The following is a 27,774-nucleotide window of genomic DNA, read 5'->3' on the forward strand; positions in this document are numbered from 1 at the left end:
TAACAAAGTTTTGAGTGAATGTAAAAACTATATAGAATCTGATGAGCTTTTCTCTTTTAGTTCTCCTCATCATCACGATGGATGTGACCAGTGGACAGATCAGTATCCAGCCGATCCCTCAGTCTCCGGTTATCAATGGGTCTGTCACCCTCAGCCTTTCTGGGATTAATGAGATGCTGGACAGTGTCACCTGGTATAAAGGACAAGATAGCTTTCCTTGGCTTTTCATTGTGAAATATTCTCCTGGTAGTTCCACAATATTTCCTGGAAAACAGCACAATGATCGTATCTCAGTCTTTATTAATGGATCATTACACATCAAAGATCTTCAGATCACAGATGAGGGGAGATATAAAGCAGAGATATATAGGGGGAAACCATCAGAGAACGTAAATGTGATCCTTACTATCTATGGTGAGTATGACTTTCTATTTCCCCCTCTCCGTTTGTTACACACTGCGCCTCATTTCTGAGAACTGTCTCAAGGAAAAGTGTCCTAATTAATTACACATCACAGCCAATCAGATGTCAGCTTCTATTTCCTAACCTGCAATAGAGAAATGAACCGTGGACTTTAATTGCCTGCCAAGAGAAACTCTTCATACACGATTAGGTATCTGACATCAGAATGTATGGCTCCAGGACATTTTGGAGGGATCTGCATGGGTTTATTACCATCCTAATGGTTAATAACTGGAAAACTATTAATCTGTGGTAATTTTTGTTGGGTTTTTCCAACCAAAATTGCCATTTTCATGCGTGGATTAAAGACAGAATACTTGTTGGGTAGCAGTGGTCATTGACTCAGTCATTACTTTGATCTTATGCCAATGCAGTTGCTCAGGATGTCACGCAAGGTGTGGGAAAGACTAAGTGCAACATGAAGGGAAGAGGGGGAGGAAGCCCAAACACTAGGGAAAGGGGGAGTGGAGACCCTTAGGCAGATCTAATAACAACCTGCCTAGCCTACCGTCCCTACGTAGGTTCCACACCTATCGCCGAGCAGGACCCTAAAGCCTAGAGCTTGGCCCTTGATAGGGAGGGGAAGCTAGTGCTCCAAGCCTTCACAAAGGTACATAGAAGTATCACCGGCGATTGCCTGGATCAAACTGAGGATTTTTAACTTACATGCAAGGATGTGTCAATCAGCAGCAAGAGGGAGGTCGCTGCTGGATCTTAAAGGAAGAAGGATTAAGAAGGTGTCTACAATGTCAAGCGCAGTGACCTTCTACAGCCAGATCCAGAGCGCCTGTCTATTACACCTGACACACCCGAAACACAGGGTTTAACTAAAGTCTCATTCAGAAGTCCATACACATCAGTCTGAGATCAAACCACAAAGCATGGACTGGCCACGGGTCTCCCAAGCAAAGTTCTTCAGATATTTCTTGGGTTGGGAGAGCCACGGCCAGTCCGATCTCAGACCGATTTGCATGGAATCCTGAATGCCTAACCTTTGGCTGAGTGATAAGACGTCATTGCACAATTGGGTTTCAGGTGATCTATGTTAATATGTATTCAATAACAAACAAAAGGGTAACAATGTTTTGAACTCTTGACTTTCAAGTTCCATATCTCACCATCCAATACTGCTTTGAACGTGAGACTACCATAATTTTATACACAATCATCTTGACTATCTCTAGAAAAAAGGAAAAAAATCTCACCTTACTATATCATCTCATGCCTGCTTCATCTCAGTGGAGAGCTGTATCAAAAACTGCTGATCCACAGAGAAATCCATCAAAAGCATGAAGTGGGAAGGCACCTCCAGTTAAAACAATCTTCAAACATTATTTTTTCCACATGTTGGCGTTAAAAACACTCTGACACGTTTCTGGAGCTGAGCGCGCCCTTAGTCATTATGCAGAACGCTGGTTTGGTCGGCCAGGTATTGCTTGACCATCTTTAAAAATGTTTCCCTCCTTGTCAAAAATACCCGGTTATGAAGGCATGGAGCTGGGAGGGTGTTATGAAATTTGCCCAGCCCTTTGATAGTGTACCCCTGCCTCTGCTGTACCTGGGGTGTGTCTCCCTCACCTTTCCTCCTTGGTTGGGTATGGAAGCTTGCCCCCTGCCGCTAGCGTTGTCTGATGGGAGTTTTTTAACATATTTTCCACAATGGACTTCTGGTATGGCACCATTTTAGAAGACCTCTACACCTCAGGATGAAGACATGCAAAGTTCTCCGTGTAACATGGGTCTAGCAGGCTGAACAACCAGTCCTCTTTTTTGGCCAAGATGAATGTAACACGAGGGTAGTGGGAAAAGCAGCAGTACATAAAGTCTGCCATATGTCACAAGCTTCCTACAGCCAACAGTTCCCTGTCTCCACCATGAGGCTGACTACATCTGCTCCTCTTCCCTCTCTTCCTCCTCTTTCCCCTCCTCACCCCAACCATGTAGCAGAGAAGGGATGAAGTTTGTGTGGGTACTAGCCTCTTTTGTGCTTGCCACCAGATGCTGTTCCTCCTCCTCTTCCTCAACCTCCACCTCCTCATTGTTACCCAATCTTCACTGAGCAGATAAGATGAGGCTAGGCTGGTAGCATCTCCCTGTCTCATGTCTTCCTCCTTCTCTACCTGGTCCGCATGCAAATCTTCATGTTTAACAGGCACAGAAGTGGGATTATTGCACTGATTATGGTATTCTCACCGCTCACCATCTTTGTGGAGTCCTCAAAGTCTTGGAGAACTGCACAAATGTCTGACATCTATACCCACTCTTCAGTTGTTATGTGTGAAGGCTGACCAGAATTCCGTTGGGAGTGTTACAGCTGGTAATCCACTACTGGTATCTACTGCTCACAAAGCCTAGCCAGCATGTGCAGTGTGTAGTTCCAGAGCATGGCATATCGCAAATCAGTCGGTGAGCTGGCACTTGCATGCACTGCCGCAGTAACGCCGAAGCGGCGACAGCTGTATTTGACATGTGGAAATGGGTGTTGACACGGCATACTTTGACCAGAATCTCTGTCAAATCTGGGTAGGTTTTCAGAAACCGCTGAACTACCAAGTTGAACACGTGGGCCAAGCATGGTATGTGTGTGAGCTTGCCAAGCTTCACAACCGCCACCAGGTTACTCCCATTATCACACACAACCATGCCTGGTTGCAGGTTCAGCGGCAAGGTCCACAGATCTGTCTGGTCTGTTATGCCTTTCAATAACTCTACAATGGTATGCTGTTTGCCTGCCAAATTAGCTGCAGCAGAGCCTGTTGCCACTTCACTGAGTCAATGCTGCAGAACTTCCTGCTTCCCGCTGATGTGCGTGAGATAACACATCGGAGATGGAGGATGAGTAGGAGCAGGAGGGGGTGCAGGAACTGGTGTAGAAGTCCACAAGCACTTGTCCAGTTGTCGGTTGTTGAGTGGACAATTCCAATCACCTTGTTAGTAAGGGTGTGGGTGATGTTCCTGGACACGTGCTGGTACAAGGTGGGGACGCCACAATAGGAGGAGTAATGGTGGCTGGGGACCGAGTACAGAGGGACCAAACTTTTCCACCTGTATCAGGAAAATTTTTATTTTTATTTGAAAGAGACAAAATTTTACACAAACCAAGTTCTATAGTACATATGAGAATAGTCAATTTTGGAACAACAAAATATCTACAGTAGAGGGACAATTTTTGATTTTATTAGAAAGAGATGAAATTTCACACAAACCTAGTTCTAAACTATATATGACAAGTACAACTAATCCACTTTTTTCTGAAATATTTTAAATTTTTTAAACTCTACAGTTTGCAAGAAATGAAACATCTGTAAGTGAAAAGATTGTTGTAAAAAACGCTTAAAGAATTGAAATGATGCAGATTTCAAAGACGATGCAGCTTTCTAATTCTGTCTGGGAATTTTTTTTTTTGCAGCAAGTAAATGGCAAACACTGTGATCTTTCTATGACTAATACAATTAATATGATTTTTCAGTTATTCTGAGACACATACGCTTTTACTTTATTACTGTTTCATTTTTAGTCTTTATCTATATAGAAACTGATATACAGTGCCTGACAATTGTTCCTAATTTTCCCTCATTTACAGAACCGGTCACTAAACCTAAAATTATAGGGTCTATCACCCAAACCAAGGAAAATGATCCATTAACCCTAACTTGTAACACCTCACATGCCATAAGGTGGACCAGGAATCGTATCAATATCCCACCTGGAGCCAAATTATCTGGAGATAACAAGACTCTCACCTTCTCCAGAGTTAATCGAGGAGACGCAGGAGAATACCGGTGTGAAGCTGAGAATATTGCCAGTACCAGTGCCAGTGATCCGTACACAGTGACTGTGGCTTGTGAGTAACCATCATAGTTAAAAAACCAAGCAATGTGAACTGAGGTCTAAGATGGTACACATGCAAGAAATAGGAGCATGTTCACACTAGCAAAAAGAAGCAAAACCTACAAAAGACAAAAAATATATCTCATACCCTACCATCATTATATATAAATGTAAAGCAAAGTTGCATATTAAATATAGGGTACTTAGTGAACTATTTTTGATCAAAAAAAGTATGCAAGCCGTCCCACCAGCGACAAGGTGACCCTAAATTGGGACGGTACCTACACTGTCTATATTATAAACCTTACTGTATATCAAAGTTGAAGTAATGCATATAAAAGGGTAGACAAATAGGACCGGGTCCCAACTTCAGACCACCTAGGCCCGTGGTAAGCTACATATATACTAATCAGCTCAACAAAGGGGATGCCACACCCTTAATTTGCACAGAATGCAAACAAGACAAAAAACCAAGCAATGTGAACTGAGGTCTAAGATGGTACACATGCAAGAAATAGGAGCATGTTCACACTAGCAAAAAGAAGCAAAACCTACAAAAGACAAAAAATATATCTCATACCTTACCATCATTATATATAAATGTAAAGCAAAGTTGCATATTAAATATAGGGTACTTAGTGAACTATTTTTGATCAAAAAAAGTATACAAGCCGTCCCACCAGCGACAAGGTGACCCTAAATTGGGACTGTACCTACACTGTCTATATTAAAAACCTTACTGTATATCAAAGTTGAAGTAATGCATATAAAAGGGTAGACAAATAGGACCGGGTCCCAACTTCAGACCAGGTTTTTAATATAGACAGTGTAGGTACCGTCCCAATTTAGGGTCACCTTGTCGCTGGTGGGATGGCTTGTATACTTTTTTTGATCAAAAATAGTTCACTAAGTACCCTGTATTTAATATGCAACTTTGCTTTACATTTATATATAATGATGGTAGGGTCTGAGATATATTTTTTGTCTTTTGTAGGTTGAAGCATCATAGTTATACTGGTGTGACCATTAGAGTTGAGCCACCCCCGTAGTGTTCGGGTTCGGTTCGGTTGGTCGAACACCGGTGTGTTCGCTGAACTGTTCGTCGAACACCGTCGAACACCGTTAAAACCAATGGCAGGCAAACAAAAACACATAGAAACACATAGAAAACACCTTCAAAGGTGTCCAAAAGCTGACAAACTGCTCAGAAGACACAACTAACACATGGAAAAGTGACAAGTACATATAGTCATGCGAAAAGAAAAGAGGTGGAGGAGTAAAAGGAGGGGGAGACACAGATATAGGCATGTCATGCCCTTCTAAAATCAAGAAATGCTGGAGTAAAAATCTATGATCAGCCTACCAACACCCAGATGTCGTGACAAGAAAATTAAAAAAAGAAATATCTTTAGGTAGAATGGTGGTTCCATTCAGAACACTTTCCTTACAAGATGTAGTGGTATCCCCGTTGGGAGTTGTGCCAAAAACGAAACCCAATACATTCGGACTAATCCACCATTTGTCATATCCAAGTGGCAGGTCAGTAAACGACAACATCGACGCGGAACCAAGTACAGTAGTATATACTGTACATCCTTTGACAAGGCAATCAGGCGGATGAAGAAGTTGGGAAGGGTCACCCTAATGGCCAAAACAGACATTGATGCGGCGTTCCGGTTACTTACTACCTGTGCCTCCGAATAGTGTCCACCTATTGGGCTGCTTCTGGGAAGGAGCATACTATATAGATTGCTTTTTGCCCATGGGGTGGTCCAGATCCTGCTCACTATTTGAGGCGTTTAGTTGCTTCCTCGAATGGGTTGTAATGGACGTTTCTAAGGGGGCACATATTATCCATTACCTCAACAACTTCTTATGCCTGGGCCCAAAAGATTCGCCACAGTGTGAATACATGCGGTAGTCCACCTGTGAGAAGGAGAGAGCTGGAGGGAGAGCGGACACCACATAGCCGAGGGGTTAGATGGAGAACGGAAGAAGGAAAGAGGGCGAGGGAGGTAAGGGAGTACAGTGGAAGGCCGACCTGAGCTCCCCCACGTTCCTGCTGGGTGGGGAACAGCCCTGGGAAGAAAAGCCGCTTGTGCATCCCTTTGAGGTTACGGGCGCGAGCGGGCAGAGGGACTACGCTGGAGTGCGAAGCTGACACGGCCAGTCCGTTCCTGCCCGTGCGACCTCCGTGTCACTGGGTTTGTGCCAGAGCTGCGGTGGACCCTGACGGCCAGCCCCCCTCTCCCAATACTGATGCCTGTCCGCTGGTGGGTCGAGCCCCCCCGCGGTGGAGGCAGGTCTAAGCTCTGTAATTTAAATTGTCTCTGTAATTTGAATGAGTACACTTTAAATCCTTTTACAAGGATCTATTGGAGGGCAAGTCTGATGCCAGCAGCCGTGGTAATTCCAGCTCCAGTAGCGTATACTAAAGCTGCTGCAGTTAAAAAGCTTTTATAAGGATCGAGCTTGGCGGTCCACCGCAAGGCGTGCTACCGCCAGTCCCAGCCCCTTTGCCTTGGGGCGCCTCCCCGATGCTCTTCACTGAGTGTCCCGGGGGCCCGAAGCATTTCCTTTGAAAAAATTAAGTGTCCAAACCACAGGTGGTGTAGTTTGCTTAACAGCTGGGATACTCCGCTGACTAGCAGACACTGCTACTAGGCCCAAAGTATTGTCTGGGCTAGACGCAGTTAAAAATTTGTAGTTAGATCTACAGGCGGTGGCTACTCCGCTGACTAGCAGACACTGAAGCTTTGGAGCAGACCTCTGATTCCCAGGCTATAGTATGAGTTAACAGCTCTTCAGACTCAACCATCTGTGTTACCCCAAGTCATAGTGTATGTAGTTTCTTACGGTTAAAAGGGTGTGGGGGGAGACCCGACCCACCTGGAATTGACGATGCCAACATCATGTAAAACACAGTAAGGGGACTCCAAAAAGAGTCTCCATTTTTTCCAAAAATTGTGGCACAGACACAACTTAAGTGGCATCAATTGTCCCAGAGTTGCTTAAAATGGTTGGTGAGGTGATTTTCCAAAATCCTGAAGCTTTTAGTCTCCCCAGGATGACACAGGTGGGGCAGATGGTGGTTGGCCCGGCCCGCTAGGCCTCTTTGTAGCACAGTGAGCTTCGCACTGCAACTTATGCTTCATATCCATGTGGCGGTTCAAGCATAAAGTACTCAAACTATTGTTTTTTTGGCCTCTACTTAGCTTTTGGTGACAAATGTTACAGATAACATGAGTTGGGTCATCCTTAGCGATCTCAAAAAATGCCCAGGCTATGCAAGGTTTAGAGCCCATGCGACACTGCTACTAGCAATACTAGCAAATGATTGGCTGGGTTAGATGTAGTAAAAAATTGTTATTAGATACACAGGCGGTGCAGCTTGCTTCACAGCTGGGCTACTACGCCCAAAGTATTGGTAGACTCTATACTAAATAAGGAAGGAGTCACTGACTGTGGTGGCCCCTCCGCGGGCCGTGGCGATTGGTCATCCCCTTTCGCTGCCCCTTACTCAACGAATTCACAAACATCTCCCGTTGGTTTGAAGTCCCATTATGCCAACCAAAAACCATAACCCCACAACAAAGCTATCGATCTTAGGCATCGAAATCGACACCACAGCAAGGTTGTTCCGCCTCCCATGGGAAAAAATACCAAAACATTACACCTGATCGAGGGTTTTTGCGCAGTATGGGAAGTAACACTACTGCAGATGCAAGTATTACTAGGTCTCCTCGTGTTTGCAAGCCGGGTGATGCCAGTCGGAAGGGTTTTTTCTCGTCATTTATCACCCGCAACAAAAGGGGCATCAAAACCGAGTCATAGAATCAGAATCAGCAGGCAGCTGCGGGCGGACTTAGAGGTGTGGAAAACCTTCTTATAATCATTCAACGGTCACACGTTATTTATGTCAGCAGAACAGTCCAACATTGAACTAAGATTATTCACCGGGGCCGCAGAATCAGGCGGATATGCAGTGATACTAAATAACCAAAGGTGCACAAGCTTATGGCCTCCGTATTGGGCAGAGCAAGTGCTGACAAAAAAACAGACACTCCTGGAACTCTTACCAATAGTGGTAGCAATAGAAATATAGGGCGCGTGCCTGGCTAACAAAAATATATGCTTCATAACAAAAAACACCAGCCTAGCGCACTGCATTAATAAGATTTCATCATCGTCTCTCCCAGTGCTAGGCCTACTACGCCGGCTAGCATTCCTGTGCTTAAAACACAATGTATAGGTCCGCGCTAGCCACGATGCTGAGGGGTCTAACGCTGCAGTTAACAATTCAATTGGCAGATTTTCACAGAGCTCCCATCGGGCAACAGTTGCCCACCCTCCCTATGGGATCTAGTGGCGAATAGTTGATGACATTAATCAGAGCTTCAGTTGCCCCGTCGACGTGGCAAGCATACGGTAAGGCATGGGAAGAGTGGACACGACTAGTAGCAGGCAGACGGGTTGACATATGTGAACAAGCCAGATTACATGTCACCATAGAATTTCTCCACCAGCTAATGATGAGGGGCATATCAGGGGCGTCAGCGCAGCGGTGTCTGACCAGAGTAGCATTTCACTTCCAACTACTGAATTGGGGAGATGTGACAAAGAGATTCATCATGAGACAATCCATAAAAGGGTGGAAAAGGGGTCAGCCAAGTCAGGAGTGTAGACGTCCCGTCTAGTGTTGAGCGAGCATGCTCGACACTGCTCAGTACTCGCCCGAGCATCACGCTACTCGAGATGTTCGGCGAGCACCGAGCATTTCCGGGTTACTCGGGCGGGAGCTCGGGTCTCCGCCCTGCATGTTTGGCGCTCTTTACAGAGCCAATGAACATGCAGGGATTGACAGCCAGTCACTGCAATGCCGCAGCCATGTTGTTTGTGGGCATTACAGTGATTGGCTGGCCGCACAGCGTCACCTCGAGTATTTAAAATCGGGCGCTGCCATATTGGACACAGTCGCTCCGGATTAGACAGTGTAGGGACAGCACTGCTGAGCTAGGGAGAGATTTATCCTGCAAAATAGTTAGTGTAGGGTCTGTAAAGGCTGCCAGATCAAACAAACAGTCCTTCTCAGGACTAATACTCATCCCAGATATCAGGCAGGCAGGCAGGCAGGCTGTATATGAGACGCAGTGGTTATACCAGCAAACGCTGCATTACAGTCCTGTTTGCTCCTGTTTCTGAAATTGCTGGACTTAGCTCCAGGTCTCGGGGGCCAGTAAAATTCCTTTTTTTTCATCTAAATCCTCTTTTTCTTTTCCTCCTTTACACTGTACAAATATCCGTCTTATTAACCTATTGGTGTCACCCCCCCCCCCCCCACAAAAAAAATGTGTCTCTGATTTTTCAGACACAAATATATCTGTTGAAAAGAGTCTGGTATAGGCCACAGAAACAGAAGTGTGGTTTTGCAGTTCCACGGGTCAAATCTCTGTAGTATCCAGTTTTGGGCCTTTTGTATCTAAAAAAAACAGTTTGAGTGTGTCGCTCACTGTTCAGCCGCAAATCTATATACTTTAAAAAGTCTGGTATATAGACCAGTAAATTAAAACTGTGTTTTTTCTGTTCCACGGTAAAAAATCTCTATAATCCTGTTTTTGCGCATTTTTTGCCTTAAAAAAACCCAGTAGTGTCTCCTGACTGTTCTGACACAAAAATATATCTGTTGAAAATAGTCTGTTGTAGGCCCGACAAACCCCAGTGTGGTTTTGCAGTTCCATGGGTCAAATCTCTGTAGTATCCAGTTTTGGGCCTTTTGTATCTAAAAAAAGCAGTTTGAGTGTGTCGCTCACTGTTAGTGTTGAGCCACCCCCGTAGTGTTCGGGTTCGGTTCGTCGAACACCGGGATGTTCGAGGAACTGTTCGTCGAACTGTTCGTCGAACACTTTAGAACACTGTCGAACACCGTTAAAACCAATGGCAGGCAAACAAAAACACATAGAAACACATAGAAAACACCTTCAAATGTGTCCAAAAGCTGACAAACTGCTCAGAAGACGCTCTCTTTAAAAAAGCCGGCCGGCAATTCAGCACGGCATACACTGGTACCCGACAATATAGACAAGAAGGAATAGAGCATCACACATAGATTAGATAGATAGAAACATGTCAGTCACATATATAAGTAGTACAGTGACAGTGTTGGTTACTGTGCTTGTCATTTAGTGTTAAAATAAAGGATTTATTAAAAAAAAAATTGGCGTGGGGTTCCCCGTAATTTTAGGCTCTAGCGGAGGTTAAGCAGACGGCTGGGGCAGATGTTTGAAGCCTGGGAAGGGGGTAATACCCATGGAGCTTCCCAGGCTACTAATATCAGCCCCCAGCTGAATACCGAGCCTTTACTAGCTATTAAAATGGGGGACCCCTCAAAAAAAATGACGTGGGGCCCCCCCTATTTTAATAGCTAGCAAAGGCTAGGCAGACAACTGGGGGCTGATATTAATAGCCCAGGAAGGGTGCCATGAATATTGGCCCCCTCCCAGGATAGAAACACCAGCCGTCAGCCGCCCCAGAAATGGCGCATCCATAGGATGCGCCAATTCTGGCACTTAGCCTCGCTCTTCCCACTGCCCTGTAGCGGTGGCAGTGGGGTAATAGGGCTGGGGTTGATGTCAGCTTATAATGCCAGCTGACATCAAGCCCAGGTTAGTAATGGAGAGGCGTCTATAAGACACCCCCATTACTAACCCCATAGTCAAAGTTAAAAAAAACACAAACACCCAGAATAAAGTCCTTTAATTGAAATAAACACACAATTCTTTATTGTTCTAAATTAAACCATACTTACCGTCACGCCCATTCCAGCTGAAGCCAACGATCTCCTGCAATAAAAGAAAAATAACAAAGCAACATCATCCTTACCTTTCGATGGTTCCCAGGACAGCTCCAGCTCTGCTACATCGAGATGACAGGTTGGACCGTAGCAGAAAGCTGCCATCCAGCCTGTCATCCCGCAGACACTGAGAAGCGCAGGCATGCTTGCGCTCCTCAGTGTCTGGCTGTGACGGCATCCAGATGAGCCGAGGTCATGTCCAATGAACTCAGCTCACCTCATGCACGTCACTGACAGCGTGGGAAAATTCTCACGCTGAAGCGCTGAGTGCAGGAGAATTTTCCCACGCTGTCAGTGACGTGCATGAGGTGAGCCGAGTTCATTGGACATGAACTCGGCTCATCTGGATGCCGTCACAGCGAGACACTGAGGAGCGCAAGCATGCCTGCGCTTCTCAGTGTCTGCGGGATGACAGGCTGGATGGCAGCTTTCTTCTGCGGTCCAGCCTGTCATCTCGATGTAGCAGAGCTGAAGCTGTTCTAGGAACCATGGAAAGGTAAGGATGATGTTGCTTTTTTATTTTACTTTTATTGCAGGAGATCATTGGCTTCAGCTGGAATGGGCGTGATGGTAAGTATGGTTTAATTTAGAACAATAAAGAATTGTGTGTTTATTTCAATTAAAGGACTTTATTCTGGGTGTTTGTGTTTTTTTTAACTTTGACTATGGGGTTAGTAATGGGGGTGTCTTATAGACGCCTCTCCATTACTAACCTGGGCTTGATGTCAGCTGGCATTATAAGCTGACATCAACCCCAGCCCTATTACCCCACTGCCACCGCTACAGGGCAGTGGAAAGAGCGAGGCTAAGTGCCAGAATTGGCGCATCCTATGGATGCGCCATTTCTGGGGCGGCTGACGGCTGGTGTTTCTATCCTGGGAGGGGGCCAATATTCATGGCACCCTTCCTGGGCTATTAATATCAGCCCCCAGCTGTCTGCCTAGCCTTTGCTAGCTATTAAAATAGGGGGGACCCCACGTCATTTTTTTTGAGGGGTCCCCCATTTTAATAGCTAGTAAAGGCTAGGTATTCAGCTGGGGCTGATATTAGTAGCCTGGGAAGCTCCGTGGGTATTACCCCATTCCCAGGCTTCAAACATCTGCCCCAGCCGTCTGCTTAACCTCCGCTAGAGCCTTAAATTATGGGGAACCCCACGCCAATTTTTTTTTAAATAAATCCTTTATTTTAACACTAAATGACAAGTACAGTAATCAACACTGTCACGGTACTTCATATATATGTGACTGACATGTTTCTATCTATCTAATCTATGTGTGATTCTCTATTCCTTCTATTCTAAATTGTCGGGTACCGGTGTATGCCGCTGATGAATTGCCGGCTTTTCATGTTTCACTGTGAGCACTGTTCCCATCGATTTGGGCTATCACTGTAATGCCACAACCACCATGGCTGTGGCATTACAGTGAGTGGCAGACAATCCCTGCATGATTGGTGCTCTAAATAGCGCCAGACATGCAGGACACGCTTTTGGTGCACGAACAGTTATCGAACATAACCTCGAACAGCCGAATTTTTTTAAAATCGTTCGGGTTCGTCGAACAACTCGAACACCGCCCAAAACAGCTCGAATTTGAGATTGGCGAACAGTTCTAGTCGAACACCGCTCATCTCTAGTGCGCTTATCTGTCAGCACACCACCAGCAGCGCTGAACACACGTTCAGAGAGAGCGCTGGCTGCAGGGCATGACAAGATCTCCAAGGCGTGAGTGGCGAGCTCCGGCCATTTTTCCAGATTGGAAGCCCAAAATGAGCTAGCGTCCAGTGACACAGTCATGGCTTCGATGTTCACTTGGAGATACTCCTGTACCATCCTCTCTAGGCGTCGACTATGTGTCATACTTCTTGTCTCCTGTGGCCTTGCAAAGGATGGTCTAAAAAAGTGGTGAAACGATTCCACAAAATTGCTGTTACCAGCAGATACTGTGTTACTGTTACGGTTTGAGTGATGAAGACTCGACAGTCCCACGGTTGGCAAGTTAGAACTGTGAGATTCACTACGTGCACCACTGGTGTTTTGTGGAAAAGCACATGAAAGATTCTGCAACAACCTCTGCTGATACTCCTGCATGCGTGAATCCCTTTCTATGGCAGGAATTATTTCGGCAAATTTATTTTGTACCGGGGATCTAAAAGTGTGGCAACCCAGTAGTCGGGATTACTTCGAATTCTGACAATCCGAGGGTCATGTTGCAGGTAGTGCAACAAGAAGGCACTCATGTGTCTTGCGCATCCAGGAGGACCAAGTCCTTGTTGTGTTGGTAGCGAGGTAAGAATCATGCTTCCTTCCTCTGCCCTCTCCCCCCAACCTCGCACAACAGAAATGCGATCAAGGTCTCCCTCATCTGATGAGTCTTCCATGCCCATCGCCAGTTCGTCCTCCACTTCTTCCTCGGCTCCTGCACCTTCCTCAATAGTTTGGCTGCTACCATGTGCCCTGGATAATCCCTCTCCCCCACCCTCCCATGCCTTCCGCCTTGGTGCTGCCGACCGTCTGGACCTTGCAGATGTTATCCCTTCCACATACGACTCCTCCTCTACTTCCTCCACCTCCTCTTGTCCCACCACCTGACTCCGAATTCTGCATGTAAATCAACGGAATAGTCATGCTGATAATGGCATCGTCAGCACTAAACATCTTTGTCGCCATTTCAAAACTGTGCAAAAGGGTGCATAGGTCCCTGATCTGAGACCACTCCTGCAGCGTGATTTGCCCCACCTCTGGAGCTCATTGGCCCAGGCTATACGTCAGAATGTATTGCACCAGGGCTTGTCAGTGCTGCCACAGTCTCTGCAACATGTGCAGAGTTGAATTCCACCGTGTCGGTACATCGCATTTCAGCTGGTGAACTGGCAGGCCCAACGACTTCTGTAGAAATGTAAGTCGTTCAGCTGCGGGATGCGAACGGCTGCAGTGAGCACACAGCGACCGTGCCCTCTGCAGAAGGCCATCTAGTCCGGGATAGTGGGCTAAAAATTACTGGTCAACCAGGTTCAACACGTGAGCCATACAAGGCACGTGTGTGACATTGCCCCGGCGAAGGGCCACACCCAGGTTTGCAGCATTGTCGCACACGGCCTTCCCTGGTTGCAGGTGTAGTGGAAACAACCATTCATGAAACTGGGTCTCCAAAGCTGACCACAACTCCTCAGCTGTGTGACTCACATTTCCCAGACATTTCAAAGTAAACACCGCCTGATGCCATTGAGCCCTGCTGCCAGCATAGTAAGGAGGTGTGCAGGATCCCTTCTGCGCAGTTAGAAAGCGGGTGGCATTACCAGACAGGCTTTGGGTGCAGGTCTATTAACACTGTCTATTAACATTGATTAACAGTATTACTGTGAAAAAATCTAGTTATGATTTTGGTGCACGAACAGTTATCGAACATAACCTCGAACAGCCGGATTTTTTGCAAATCGTTCGGGTTCGTCGAACAACTCGAACACCGCCCAAAACAGCTCGAATTTGAGATTAGCGAACAGTTCGAGTCGAACACCGCTCATCTCTAGAGACCATTGTAGACTATCTTTCCATTCTGTGTCATTCCTGATATTTTGACATCACATTTATGATGATTGACCAAAACCTTTAAGGTAAAAAAGAACAGTGTTAAAAATAGAAAAACAAGTGGATAAAGCTCAAATATAATTACCAGATCGGCTACAAATAGTTATATACACCATATTCTTCACATTACAACCAAATGCAGTATGTGAAAATCATCCAAAATAACATGTGAAGTTTTCAGGAGAACATGTCATCTGAGAGGTAAAAAGCATTAAAATTGTAAAAGTCATAGGGAGCAAAACTTGTAAATTTCAAGATAATGCGTAAATGAGTGATGGAGACATAATTTAAAGGGGTTGTCCCATGAACAAAGTGCATTTTAATTAATAGATCTTTGAATAATAATAAGTTACACAACTGGATGTGTTAAAGACATTTTACTGCTCTGAGATAATGTTATAAAGGCCTGCTACATACTGTAGAGTTATTTGCTGTGTCTGACAGCGTAGAGCTGCTCCAGTTTATGGTCGGCTCATTCCACATCTCCTGGCCAGGGGAGAATGCATAAGTCAATTATGATAAGTGAGAATAGAGACTAAATAGCAGGGGCTACTTTCTGAGGTAATGCACATCCCTTTTTTATCACAGGAGCGAGAGTTTCTGCAGCGTTTCCAATCCTGTGAGCTTAAACATTAAGTCAGTGACATATAAGCTCAGCAGCCACTTAAGCTCCTAGATCACTGACTTGATTTCTCATGAGCTCAGAGGTCTTGAGATGGGCCAGAAACAGTCACCCCTGTGATAAAACAGGCAAATGTGTTACCACAGGTAGGGATACAGTGGGGAAAACAAGTATTTGATAAAATAAGTATCTCCATCAAGACCAAGACAGCGTAGTGTGTTACTAACGGTAATGTTTGACACTGAGGTCCCAGCTCTCTTCAGGTCATTGACCAGGTCCTCCCATGAAGTTCTGGGCTGATTCCTGAGCTTTCTCAAAATCATCCTTACCCCACAAGGTGAGAGCTTGCATGGAGCCCCAGACCGTGGAAGATTGACAGTAATCTTGTGTTTCTTCCATTTTCTAACAATTGCGCCAACAGTTGTTGCCTTCTCACCAAGCTGCTTGCCTATTGTCCTGTAGCCCATCCCAGCCTTGTGCAGGTCTACAATTTTGTCCCTGGTGTCCTTAGACAGCTCTGTGGTCTTGGCCATGGCAGAGAGGTTGGAGTGTGATTAAGTGTATGGACAGGTGTCTTTTATACAGGTAACAAGTTCAAACAGGTGCAATTAATACAGGTAATGAGTGCAGAGTAGGAGGGTTTCTTAAAGAAAAACTAACAGGTCTGTGAGAGCCAGAATTCTTGCTGGTTGGTAGGTGATCAAATACTTATTTCATGTAATAAAATGAAATTTAATTATTTACAAATCATACAATGTGATTTTCTGGTTTTTATTTTTAGATTCTGCCTCTCACAGGTGAAGTGTACCTAGGCTAAAAATTACAAACCTCTCCAATCTTTGTAGGTGGGAAAGCTTGCAAAATTGTCAGTGTATCAAATACTTATTTTCCTCACTGTATGCGTTACCTCAAAAAGTTGCAGTTGCGAGCCCCTACTGTTCAATCTGTATACTCACTTATTATAAATGACTCATGCTTCTTCCCTGGAAAGGAGATCTGGTATGTGGCGATCATGAACTGGAGCAGCTCTGCATGGTTGCACACAGCTATTACACAGTACATAGAAGTGGCATATTTATAAGATTATCTCAGCAGAGGAATATTTTTTTAACAAACCCAATGGGGCAACTTATTATTATTATTATTATTAGATCTATTGATTAAAATGTACTTTGCTTGTGGGACAATCACTCTAAAACTTTACAGCACAGTTATACTGTACTTTTGCAATGCATATTGCATTAACATTACACAACATGTGCATTTAACTTTTCCCATGCTAGACTCCGAAGCAAGATGGTCTCTGCGTCACATAGCTGACCTAAATCAGTGAAACACTAAACTGGAGCGAATCAGTGTAACAAGCCCCAATTTACATTTGTCACAAATATAACTTTAGGTCACAGCAACTCTATCAGAGAGAGGTTCAATATGTCTGAACTAAGCACTGGTGAGGCACCTCCATCCACTGCAGCACTACCTACAGTACATGCTGAGCTAATCAGTCTCACTTGAACAAGCTTTTGCCATGGCCATACCTACTCACTAGTTCAGAGTCACTTCATCCACTACCAGACCGATTTCACACTCTAAGGGTATGTTCACACTAGGCGTTATTTTCAGCATTTTTTTTCTTTTCTGCAGCAAAACCTGATCTCTTGGCTGGAAAGAAGCTGCATCAAAAATGCAGGTTTTTGGGTGCTTTTCGGTGCATTTTTCAGGATCCCAAAGTTCAGCTTTGCTTCCACCACAGAAGCATGAACACAGGTCACCAATGCAAGACATATGTGAAACCATATTAACCAGAATTACAAATGTAACAATGAGGGGGTGAGTTGTTCAGGAATAGTTTATCTAAGACACTGGCAGTGCATTGAGTTTGTAGGACACTATTAATTTTCACAGTATGGTCTGCTACTGAGTTGCTCAGGGATTGTTCAATTTCACACCTCCGTGGGCCACAGGTATTACTCAATCTCACATCCAGCCAATGTTTACATTGTACGCGTCACTAATTTAATTTAACTGTTCTAATCCAAACTGTCATCTCAGGTGACCTAGAAAAGATGGTAAATTTGGGAAAATCACAAAAATAAATGAGCTTCACATACTGCTGTATTTGATCTTTTTTCACAAAAAACACGGCAAAACCTCAAAGCTCTGTTCACACTAGGCATTTTTTTAGTGTTTTTCTCCACCCATTACTTTCAATGGGTTAAAAAACGCAGAAAAAACGTTGAAAGAAGTGACGTACTCTATTGTGCAAAAAAACACAAAAACCAAGATGTGTGCATGAGATTTCTGAAATCTCATAGACTTTGCTGGTACTGTAAAACAGAGCTGAAAATTTGTATTAATAAACACATGAAAAAAATGCTGAAAAAACACGTAGTGTGAACATACACTTACACCCCAGAATTGGCACTTTATCAACTAATAGCCACACACCAACCAGAATTACAAATGCAACAATGAGAGGAATTGTTCAGGAATAGTTTACCTAAGGCTCTGGCAGTGCACTGAGTTTGTAGGACACTATTAATTTTCACACTATGGTTTGCTCAGGGATTGTTCAATTTTACACCTCCGTGATGGGCCACAGGCATTGTTCAATCTCATACCTAGTTCAGCCAATGTTTACATTGTAAACATCACAAATTTAACTGTCCTAATCCAAACTGCCTGAAATCTCATAGACTTTGCTGGTACTGTAAAACTCAGCTGAAAATTTGTATTATTAAATGCATCAAAAAAACGCTGAAAAAACACCTAGTGTGAACATACCCTTACTCCCCAGAATTGGCACTCTGACCTTTATCAACTAATAGCCACACACTAATGACAAAGGAGCTTTTGCTGTTCACTTTATCCACGTCTTGTGCAGTGCCGCACAATGGTATTGCGACCATATAACTCCCTCTAAGGGTTACAATATGAACTGTCATTTATTTTGGAACCAAGAGAGACCCTATCACCTCTACAAAAATGTATAGTATCAAAACATTACATTCCTTAATAACTTTGGTTTGGTTTCTAAAAGCAATGAACATCTCAACTATTTAGTCTATTAGTTTAATCTCTATCAGATCCAAGGAGATCTTTCTGTTTCAGGACAAAGGTGCTCAAAATTGGATATGGACACACCCACTCCTCCCATAATGTCATAACCACTATGAACAAATCACAAAAGGGAACATCCCAATCCTACACTCCCTTGCAGAATCATTATAGAGAATAATCTCACGTCTATGGGAAGATTTACTTATTGCACCTGCTCCTCTGTTTTGCAGATGGCCCAGACAAGGCAGAAATAAAAATTTCAGTATTGGTGAAGCCTGGTTCCTCCATCACTTTAACATGTTCTGCTGATTCGTATCCACCTCCTGAATACCAATGGAAAGTCAATGGCACAGGTTCAAAGGAAAAGTCAAACAAATATGTTATTAATAATGATATAACTGAGGATGAAGGACAGTACACGTGTGTGGTGAGGAACCCCGTGACTCTACGCAATGCTACTGACTCTGTATATGTGAATGTGACTGCAGGTAAGGACATAAAGCAATTGTATAATCAGTGGTTTATTCCTGAGCCGATTGTCCACTTGTCCTAAGCCGATTGTCCACTTGTCCTGAGCCGATTGTCAACTTGTCCTGAGCCGATTGTCCACTTGTCCTGAGCCGATTGTCAACTTGTCCTGAGCTGATTCTCCACTTGTTCTGAGCCGATTGTCTACTTTGAGGTGGCTGAAATATGGTCGCCACCCCATTTGTCATTTCTGAATAAATAACAGATCCCCATAGACCCCTCTTACTTACATGTAAACTGTAGAGTAATTTCCATTCTATTTGTAATATATTACATATATTATGCATAATTTTATTTTTCTGCTTCATTTTTTAGAATTTGGAAATGTATGTGAGGATTCCACAGGACATATATATGGACTTGCCTTTGGCTCAATCTTGGGAATTTTATTAATTATCGTTATTAGTGTCTATTTATATAGAAAATGTTTAACGAAGAGGAGAAATGGTAAGCACAAAATGCTGGATTGCGTTCACAGTAACTATCAAAAAGTCTAAAAAAGGATGTGAATCATCTAAAAGACCACCACCATTTTACATATTGCAGAACATTGCATCAGCCAGAGAAGGATCGCATATTATTGGGAAGGCTTCCCATAATGCCTTGCAGCTATCAAATTGTATAGCACAGCCAATCAAGAGGGACAATCACAGCCTGTTTAAAAGCAGCAGCAGGGAATGCAGCAGCCATTGAGTGGGGAATCTGGATTATGAGAGATTGTCACAGGTCACAGCTCAGCCATAGAGATAGGGAAAGAAAGTCATGAACACTGAAAAAATTGTACAGATCATTCTAGGGCTGGAAGCGAATACCCAAATGTTGAACCAAACCATTAATGTACAGTATGTTCACACATTATGAATTTTTCAGAGAATTCACAGAAAATAACCACAGCTGACTCTCGGATTTCTGCCGAGGAATGGTCATCCTGTTCTCACATGGGTTAGCCCCATTGTAATTCAATGGAGCCCTATTTACATGAAGAATGGAAGCAAAATACTGTAGTTGTTCTATTATTTATATGTGAAACATATACACATGTCCACTAGACTATTTTTCAATCATGTACTTGATGTTTGGACTGTTCAGACTATTTTCCTTTATTCGTAATAGATGAGCGAATTTCAGCAAATGTGAATTCTCAGGATCTGTGGATTCCAAGTGATCTGTAAATTATCACCTAACCCTATAACGCTACGTATTCATGGGATTTGTACCTATCACAGCTCCTGCTATTAAACTGTAAGAAAATAATAACCACAGAATGTTGGCTCTAGAAAATATATAGTTTAAAAATGGTATTTACTCCTTAATTGGTTATTCCCATATTCATAGAAGGATATTGTAAAAAACAAGCACTTTTATGTACAGATTATTAAAATTTGCAGCCATTCTTGAGAAACTAACACTTTTCTTTTATCTATGGCTCGATGACTAAGAGACCGACCACCATTGCTGCCTAGCTTGTAAGCACTGCGCTGAAGGTGACCAGGATTAGGAGGTAACAGCGTACTGCAGAGATCCTGGCCAGTTTTAAAACAGCTCTTACAAGCTGCATAGAAAAGTGCTTGTAAGCGCTGCGCTTGTTTGGTTGTGCATACAAACACTATCCAACAATATCCATTTATGGAGTTGGGTTTAACCCTTTAGAATATTTGTCTAACCTTAAACCATTTTTCTTTTCTAAATAGGTTCAAAAATCTTTCCAGATAATTTTTCTTCTTATCCAAATTTAACATACTGGCTCACTGCATCTGCTACCAGAGAGAATGCTAATAAATATAAAATATATATATATAATAATAAATATAATACAAATACTAATAATTCTTTCTCAACTGGATTTGGATCTCAGTATTGACAAAAGATAGCGCTAATTGTGCTTTAACCCCTTCACAACCTTTGATGTATACCTACGTCATAGGTCGTGTCCCTACCTTTGATGGGGGCTCTGACGCTGAGCCTGCATCTTTCCCTGCACTCAATGGCTGATTTATAAAGCCATCAAGTGCCTTTAACAGCTGCGGATGGAGCAGTGCTGTTAACCTGTTAAATCCCGCTGTCAATCACGTCAGTCGGAAGTGTGTCACAAATCTCGTCCATCGGCGAACCTGTCATGTGATCGGGGGCACCGATGGTTTGTTATGACAGGCGGGGGTCTGCAGTAGACCCTTGTATCAATTGAAACATTAGCTTACGGCACAAAAAATAAGCCCTCACCCCACCCCAGATCCTGAAAAATGATAACGCTACAGATCTCGGAAAATGGCGACATACGCACAAATTTTTTTTCTTACAAACTTTTGAATTATTTTTCACCACTTAAGTAAAAACCTATACACACACTTGGTAACTGCGTTCTTCTAATGACCTGGAGAATCATATTGCCAGGTGAGTTTTAGCATTTAGTGACAAACAATTGTGGAATTGCACTTTTTTTTTGCAATTTCACCGCACTTGGAATTGTTTTTCCCATCTTCCAGCACACTGTATGGTAAAACGAATGGTGTCATTCAAAAGTACAACACGTCCAGCAAAAAACAAGCCTTCATACGGACTTGACGGAAAAAGAAAAATGTTATGGCTCTGGGAAGAAGGGAAGTAAAAAACAAAGGTGCAAAAGGGGAAAATCGCAAAGTCACAAAGTGGTTAAAATTAACCAGAACAGAATTTTGGATTTAAACAACCTGTTAATGATATGGAAATTAACTTTAAAGTGATGATAAAATCGTTAGCTTGAATTTAAGTTTTTCATTCTATCTTTCGAAAAATCCCTCAGGGTCAACAAAGAACGGAGAGGAAAAAATCCATGATTATCAAAATGATATGGTAGGTGACGACGTCCTAACAAGTGAGCCCTGCAATATTATCATAGAAGCAGAGTTATCCGAAAACTTTTCCTGAAAATCCATCCTTTTCTTGTTCTGTAATACACACCCCAACACTGGGGAAATAACAATAGATAGCTGGAATACTATGATCCTATGTATCTGTACGCTCTATGAAAAACATAATGACTTATTTTTATGGTTAATAGGTTGAAAAGAAGATTTTACAAACATTACATAACATTTTAAAACCAAGATCTTATGCCCCAGTAATCCAGAGGGTAAAAACATCAAAGACCAACATAACATAGAGTGGGAAAATTCTTCATGTCCCCTATTGGCAATCAGACAGACCCCCAGATCAACATTGGTTCTTCTTTATCTGTATATAGGAACTAAATACTTAATCAAACTTTGAGTCTTCCTTTTCTATAACAATGAGATCCATTCACTTTTCTGATTATTCTTGATTATTATATGCTATTTTTATTACATTCTTGAATATATTTTCTATTTTTAATAAACTATCACAGATAAAAGATGGAGAATTGTAAATTGCATTTTAGCATTGAACCAACTTGATTTTTGATATCTATAAGATGCGATTAACAGATTCAAACAATATAATCACTTACCATCAAATAATTTCTCTGTAAGGAGTTAGAACACTAAATGACAACACTTGTAGTCTTAATTACCTTCTTGTCACTGAATCACATAATGCTTGATGGTTGCTATCACTTTACATGGTACACAAAGCTTAGTGGTTACACATACGCTTGGTGGGAACCTTGCACTTAACAGAGGACACAGTCGCAAAATACCAAGTTTGGTTTGGCTCTACTTTGTGGTTTCTTCCTAGAGCCCAGACAACAGAGCACCATGAGACTAATTCTCAAAAGTATGGTCATTAGGGATGAGCAGATCCATGGATGTTCAGGTTCATCAGATTTGGCCGAACTGTACCTCAAAGTTCGGAACGGGCATCAGAGCTTGACCCAAACCTGATGCTGAACCCAAATACAATAGAAGTCAATGGGTACCCAAACTTCGGTGCTTTAAAATGGCTGTAAAATGGCCATAGTAAGGGCTAGAGGGCTGCAAAAGGATGCAGACTGGGGGTAAGAGCAGGACAAGAGCTCTGCAAGCAAATTGGATAGGGAAATGACTTAAAATAACAGAGTAAAAAAAATAATCTTGAACCAGGAGGTGGAATCCAAGTGGAGAAGGAAGTTAAGGAGCAGGTTGATGTGGTGGTGTAGATGGAAGAGGCAGAGAAGGAGGTAGGCAGCACTTTTTTTGTGGTGTTTTTGTGATTTTCTTTTTCTTTTTTTTAGGTAAATTACTTAAAATAACATAGAATAAAAAATTATAAACAATCTTGAACCAGGAGGCGAAGGTCTAAGTGGAGGAGGAGGTGGAGTTAGACGTTTTGGTGTAGGTAGAAGAGGTGGATAAAAGGCGGGCTAGCCAACACTGTTTTTGTGGATTTTTTTATTATTTAGACAAATTACTTAAAATAACATAGAATAAAAAAGATAAAAACAATCTTGAACAAGGAGGAGGAGGTTCAAATAAAGGAAGAGGTGGTTGAGGAGGAGGAGGTAGATGTGGCAGTGTAAGTGGAAGAGGCAGAGGAGGAGAAGGTAGCCAACACTGTTTTTGGATTATTCTCTTTTTGTTTTATGTTTTGTTTTTCTTTAAATTTGGGGAGGCCCCAAAAAATTGGAAATGGCAAATAGAATAAACAATCTGCGGTGGAGTATAACAATGGCTGGGGATACTTCTTTTTCTTTAGTCAGCCAAAGGTAAGGACAAGTCCTGTGGCATCCACGCTTGGTTCATTTTAATGAATGTGAGCTAGTCCACATTGGCTGTGGACAGGTGGATGCGCTTGTCTGTGATCACACTCCATGCTGTGCTAAACACACGTTCCGACAGTACACTGGCCACAGGGCAGTCCAGCACCTTCAAGATGTAAAGGACAAGCTTAGGCCATGTGTTCAATTTAGAGAACAAGAAGTTAAATGGTGCAGGGCAGACTCATCACTCAGTACATGGAGACGTGTGCACACCATTACTCTTCCATCATGTTGTTGAAACACTGCATCCTACTAATACAGACCATATCAGATGGTGGTGCTGGATGTTGTTGTGATTTGAGGAAAGTTTTACACATTTTGGCCAGACTAACCCTCCCATCTGAGGGGGTGCTGGTGTCCCAGTTGTGTTGGCAACTTCGTCCTCCTCTTCTGCCTTGCTCTTCCACTGAGCACCTGCTGTCAGGTGGGAATGCTATCAGTAGAGCATCTACCAGCATGCTTGTATTCCCGCATTTTACGATTCCACTCCAGTGACGGAAGTAAGAATACTACATTGTCCTTGTAGCGGGAATCCAGAAAGGGGGCCACCCAGTAATCAGCAATGGTAATAATCTGAGAAACTCGGCAGTCATTGTGCAGGCACATCAGCATATATTGGCTCGTGTGTGCCTGAATGCCCAGAGGCAACGATGGGCTGTCCTCGGTGGGAGATTTATCTTCTGGGTCCTCTGTATCTGCCCAGCCATGCTCCGGTGATGCCTGTGAGCTGTTTTCAGTGCCACCCTGAGGTAAAGACAGTTCCTCTTCCTCCTCATAATCCTACTCATCCACCTCCAAAACTGTCCCATGGCTAGACAGTTGTGTACCTTGCCACTGTTGGTACAGGAACCCACCCTACGAGCCATGTCTTAGCGACTGGCTTAATAATGGCATGAATGTTCCCAGCTCCTCCTCCTCTTCCCCCTGTGCCACCACCTCATTCATCATCACCTGAAGGGTTTTTTCATGCAGGCATAGAAGTGAGATAGTACGTCTTACGATGGCGTCATCAGTGCTGGACATGTTGGTGGAGTTCTCAAAGCAATGCAACATGGCACACACGTCCCGCATGGAAGTTCATTCATTGGTGGTGAAGTGGTGTTGTTCTGCAGAGCCACTCACCCTTGCATGCTGCAGCTGAAACTTCACTATTGTCTGCTGCTCCGTGCACAGTCTTTCCATCATATGCAAGGTGTAGTTCCACCTTGTGGGTACATCGCATATGAGGCTGTGAGCAGGAAGGCAGAAGTAATGCTGCAGACAGGTGAACACTACTTTCAGCAACAGATCTGACATATTGGGCTTATTTTAAAGAAGCTCTGCACCACCAAATTCAGAACATGCGCCATGCAAGGGATGTGCATCAAACTGGCTAGGCTCAAAGCTGCTACGAGTTTTCGCATGTTATAACACATACCACCATGTTGTTTGATCACCGTCCACAGCTCCTGCATGGTGTGGGATCTTTCCACCGAGATGAGTTTCATAACAGCCAGCTGTCATTTACTCCTGGCTGTGCTGAAGTTGGTCCAGCAGGTGTTACGCTGGCCAGATGAGGAAGAAATGGAGGAAGCAGAGTAGAAGGAGGAGGCAACATGGACAGAGTAATGTCCAGCAATCCTCGGTGGTGGCAGGACATGCGCCAGAACGCCTTCCGCCTCAGGACCAGCCACCACTAGATTTACCCAGTTGGCAGTTCGGGAGATATAACAGCCCTGCCCATGCTTACTGGTCCACATATCGGTGGTTATATAGACCTTGCCACTGATGAAGTTGCACAGTGCACACCTGATTTTGTCTGCAACATGTGTGTGCAGAGTAGGGAGGGCTTGCATGGAAAAGTAGTGGTGGCTGGGAACCAAGTACTGTGGGACAGCCACCACCAGCAGTTTTTTAAAACTGTGAGTCTCCACCAGCCGGAATGACAACCTTTCAAAGACAAGGAATTTTGAAATGCTGTCATTCAGGACCATGGCTCATAGGTGGGTAATGGTGTACTTTCTTTTTCTCTCCAGTATTTGGGGGAAGAACAGCTGAACGCTTTTATGGGATGGTGGGGAGATGCTCGGTGAAACTGCTAGTTATGGTGGTGCTGTCATATCCTCTCTTCCAGTAAAAAGTCTATGTTCGGAGTTCGGCACCAGACACTAGGTGTCCGGCAGTTCAGATTTGCTCATCCCTCATGTTACGATAAAGGTAGCTGTTAAGGTTAAACCAACTGTGCCTTTTTGAGTATCTAGGAGACCACCCTCTACCACAGGTTACTCTGTCTGGGCATATTTCATCAACCTCTTGTTTTTGTTACCCTGGCACCTCTATGGGTCCACATTACCACTTGACTGCTAATTTTCATAGAAAATTCCATCTGACAACTTAAGGCTCTGGACCTACACCACATTGCAGTTTCTACCAGAAAATGGACCCTGACTACTTTGTAGTCAATATAGATCGTCTTGAAGTTATTGTAAAAGAAAACAGCTTTTTAACAGTAAACTTACACCGAGATATCTAAAGCATATAGCTCCTATGTTTTAAGGAGGAGAAATAACTATACTCTGACTTATGAATTAGTCTCAGCTGGTTCATCTGACTCTACACACTATGTTCCTTCAATCCCGGCATTCACATTTTTCCTTTGACCAGTCCTTCATGAAATCAGTCTACAATATGAGTACAATTTTTTTTCCAGCTGATGCGATTCCCCCATTCCCATGCATATACAGTATAGTCTCATCTGCCTAGGTCACTCACAAATAACTCCAGCGAGGTCTCATTTTTCACTCTGTCTACTGGTCTCGAGACTAACATGCACCACCCGTGATGGCAACTACATGGCATCTGTACAGAGTCAAGTAACTATTGCAATCTCGCAGCCCCCGGCTTGCTCCTTGGTGGTAAAAATTGGGCTAGAGACCCCCTCTCTCTAACAGCAAGTCCCTCCACTACATGTCATTTGTCAATGGTATCCTCTCTCTTGTCACTATCATCTCTTTCCATTTTTCTTTTACAGGCAGCAGAACCAAGAGAAGATCCCTCCTATATGGTGAGTAGAGAAACGTTGTCCTCCAGTTTTGTTGCGCTGAGTCCAACTGGAAACTTTGCAAATACTGTACATTAAGATTTTTTTCCTTCAATTCCAATTTTTCCTTGTAAATAGATACTGTGTAATAGAAGTAAGGTTGCACCACAAAAAAATGTTTTTACTAGAGATGAGCGGTGTTCGACTTGAACTGTTCGCCAATCTCAAATTCGAGCTGTTTTGGGCGGTGTTCGAGCCGTTAGGCGAACACGAACAATTTGAAAAAATTTCGGCTGTTCGAGGTTTTGTTCGATAACTGTTCGTGCACCAAAATCATAACTGGATTTTTTCTCAGTAATGCTGAAAATTAATGTTAATACGCAGTCTGTCAGCCTATCAGCAGTGCACACACGGAGCGAACTGCTTTTTTTCACACAAGCAAGGGCATGTGTCATTGGCAGTGTATGTGACATGTCCTTGCCCTATAAGACCCAGCCATTTTCCCCGTCGCCACCATTTTCTCACTGCTGCAGCTGCGTGTTAGACGGCACCGCTGTTGCTGTGTGTGCTATACTTTCAGTTTTAATTTCAAGCCAATTTTCGCACAAATCTACAGATAGCTTGGGAGTAGGGAATAGTTGTGATTGCAGTCCTTTTGAGGACTAGGTTACATCATTTCCTACGACTTTTATCAGGCAGGTCTGTGCTCTTAAATAGATAGGTTGGGAGTAAAGACTAATTGTAATTGCAGTCCTTTTGAGGGCTAGGTTACATCAGTTCCTATCACTTTTATCAGGCAGGTCTGTTCTCGTAAATAGATAGGTTGGGAGTAAAGACTAATTGTAATTGCAGTCCTTTTGAGGGCTAGGTTACATCAGTTCCTATCACTTCTTGCCAGGCAGGTCTGTGCCAGTGCTGTGCTAGTTTTTTTCACAGCATTTGGCTAAATCTAGCAAAGCAAATCCTTTTTGGCCTCTTGCAGTGTGTGTTAGTCAGTGGAGTAGCCTATCTGTGTTGCAAGGTACACCACCTGTGTATAGAATACAAATTTTTTTACTGCACCTAGTGAAGTAAAACCTTTTGGGCATAGCATCATTCTATTAGTCCATCTATACTAACCTCCACC

General features: G+C 43.4%; 1 protein-coding gene across 2 annotated transcripts in view; it reads left to right on the forward strand.

Moving 5' to 3' along the window:
- Window positions 1-27,774, forward strand: part of LOC141173077 (cell adhesion molecule CEACAM8-like) — a 180,019-nt gene that overhangs the window by 123,551 nt on the left and 28,694 nt on the right. The window contains exons 2-7 of one of the 2 annotated variants that reach the window (XM_073657720.1): window positions 61-414; window positions 4,046-4,306; window positions 18,642-18,899; window positions 19,255-19,386; window positions 21,719-21,768; window positions 26,640-26,672. In XM_073657720.1, coding sequence (XP_073513821.1) covers window positions 61-414; window positions 4,046-4,306; window positions 18,642-18,899; window positions 19,255-19,386; window positions 21,719-21,768; window positions 26,640-26,672 — 1,088 coding nt within the window. The remainder of the gene's footprint in view (window positions 1-60; window positions 415-4,045; window positions 4,307-18,641; window positions 18,900-19,254; window positions 19,387-21,718; window positions 21,769-26,639; window positions 26,673-27,774) is intronic. The other variant, XM_073657721.1, reaches the window with a different exon arrangement.

The sequence above is a fragment of the Phyllobates terribilis genome, unplaced genomic scaffold (genome assembly GCF_046119375.1).
Source record: "Phyllobates terribilis strain yellow unplaced genomic scaffold, ASM4611937v1 Scaffold_12__6_contigs__length_324123572, whole genome shotgun sequence".
Lineage (NCBI taxonomy): Eukaryota > Metazoa > Chordata > Amphibia > Anura > Dendrobatidae > Phyllobates > Phyllobates terribilis.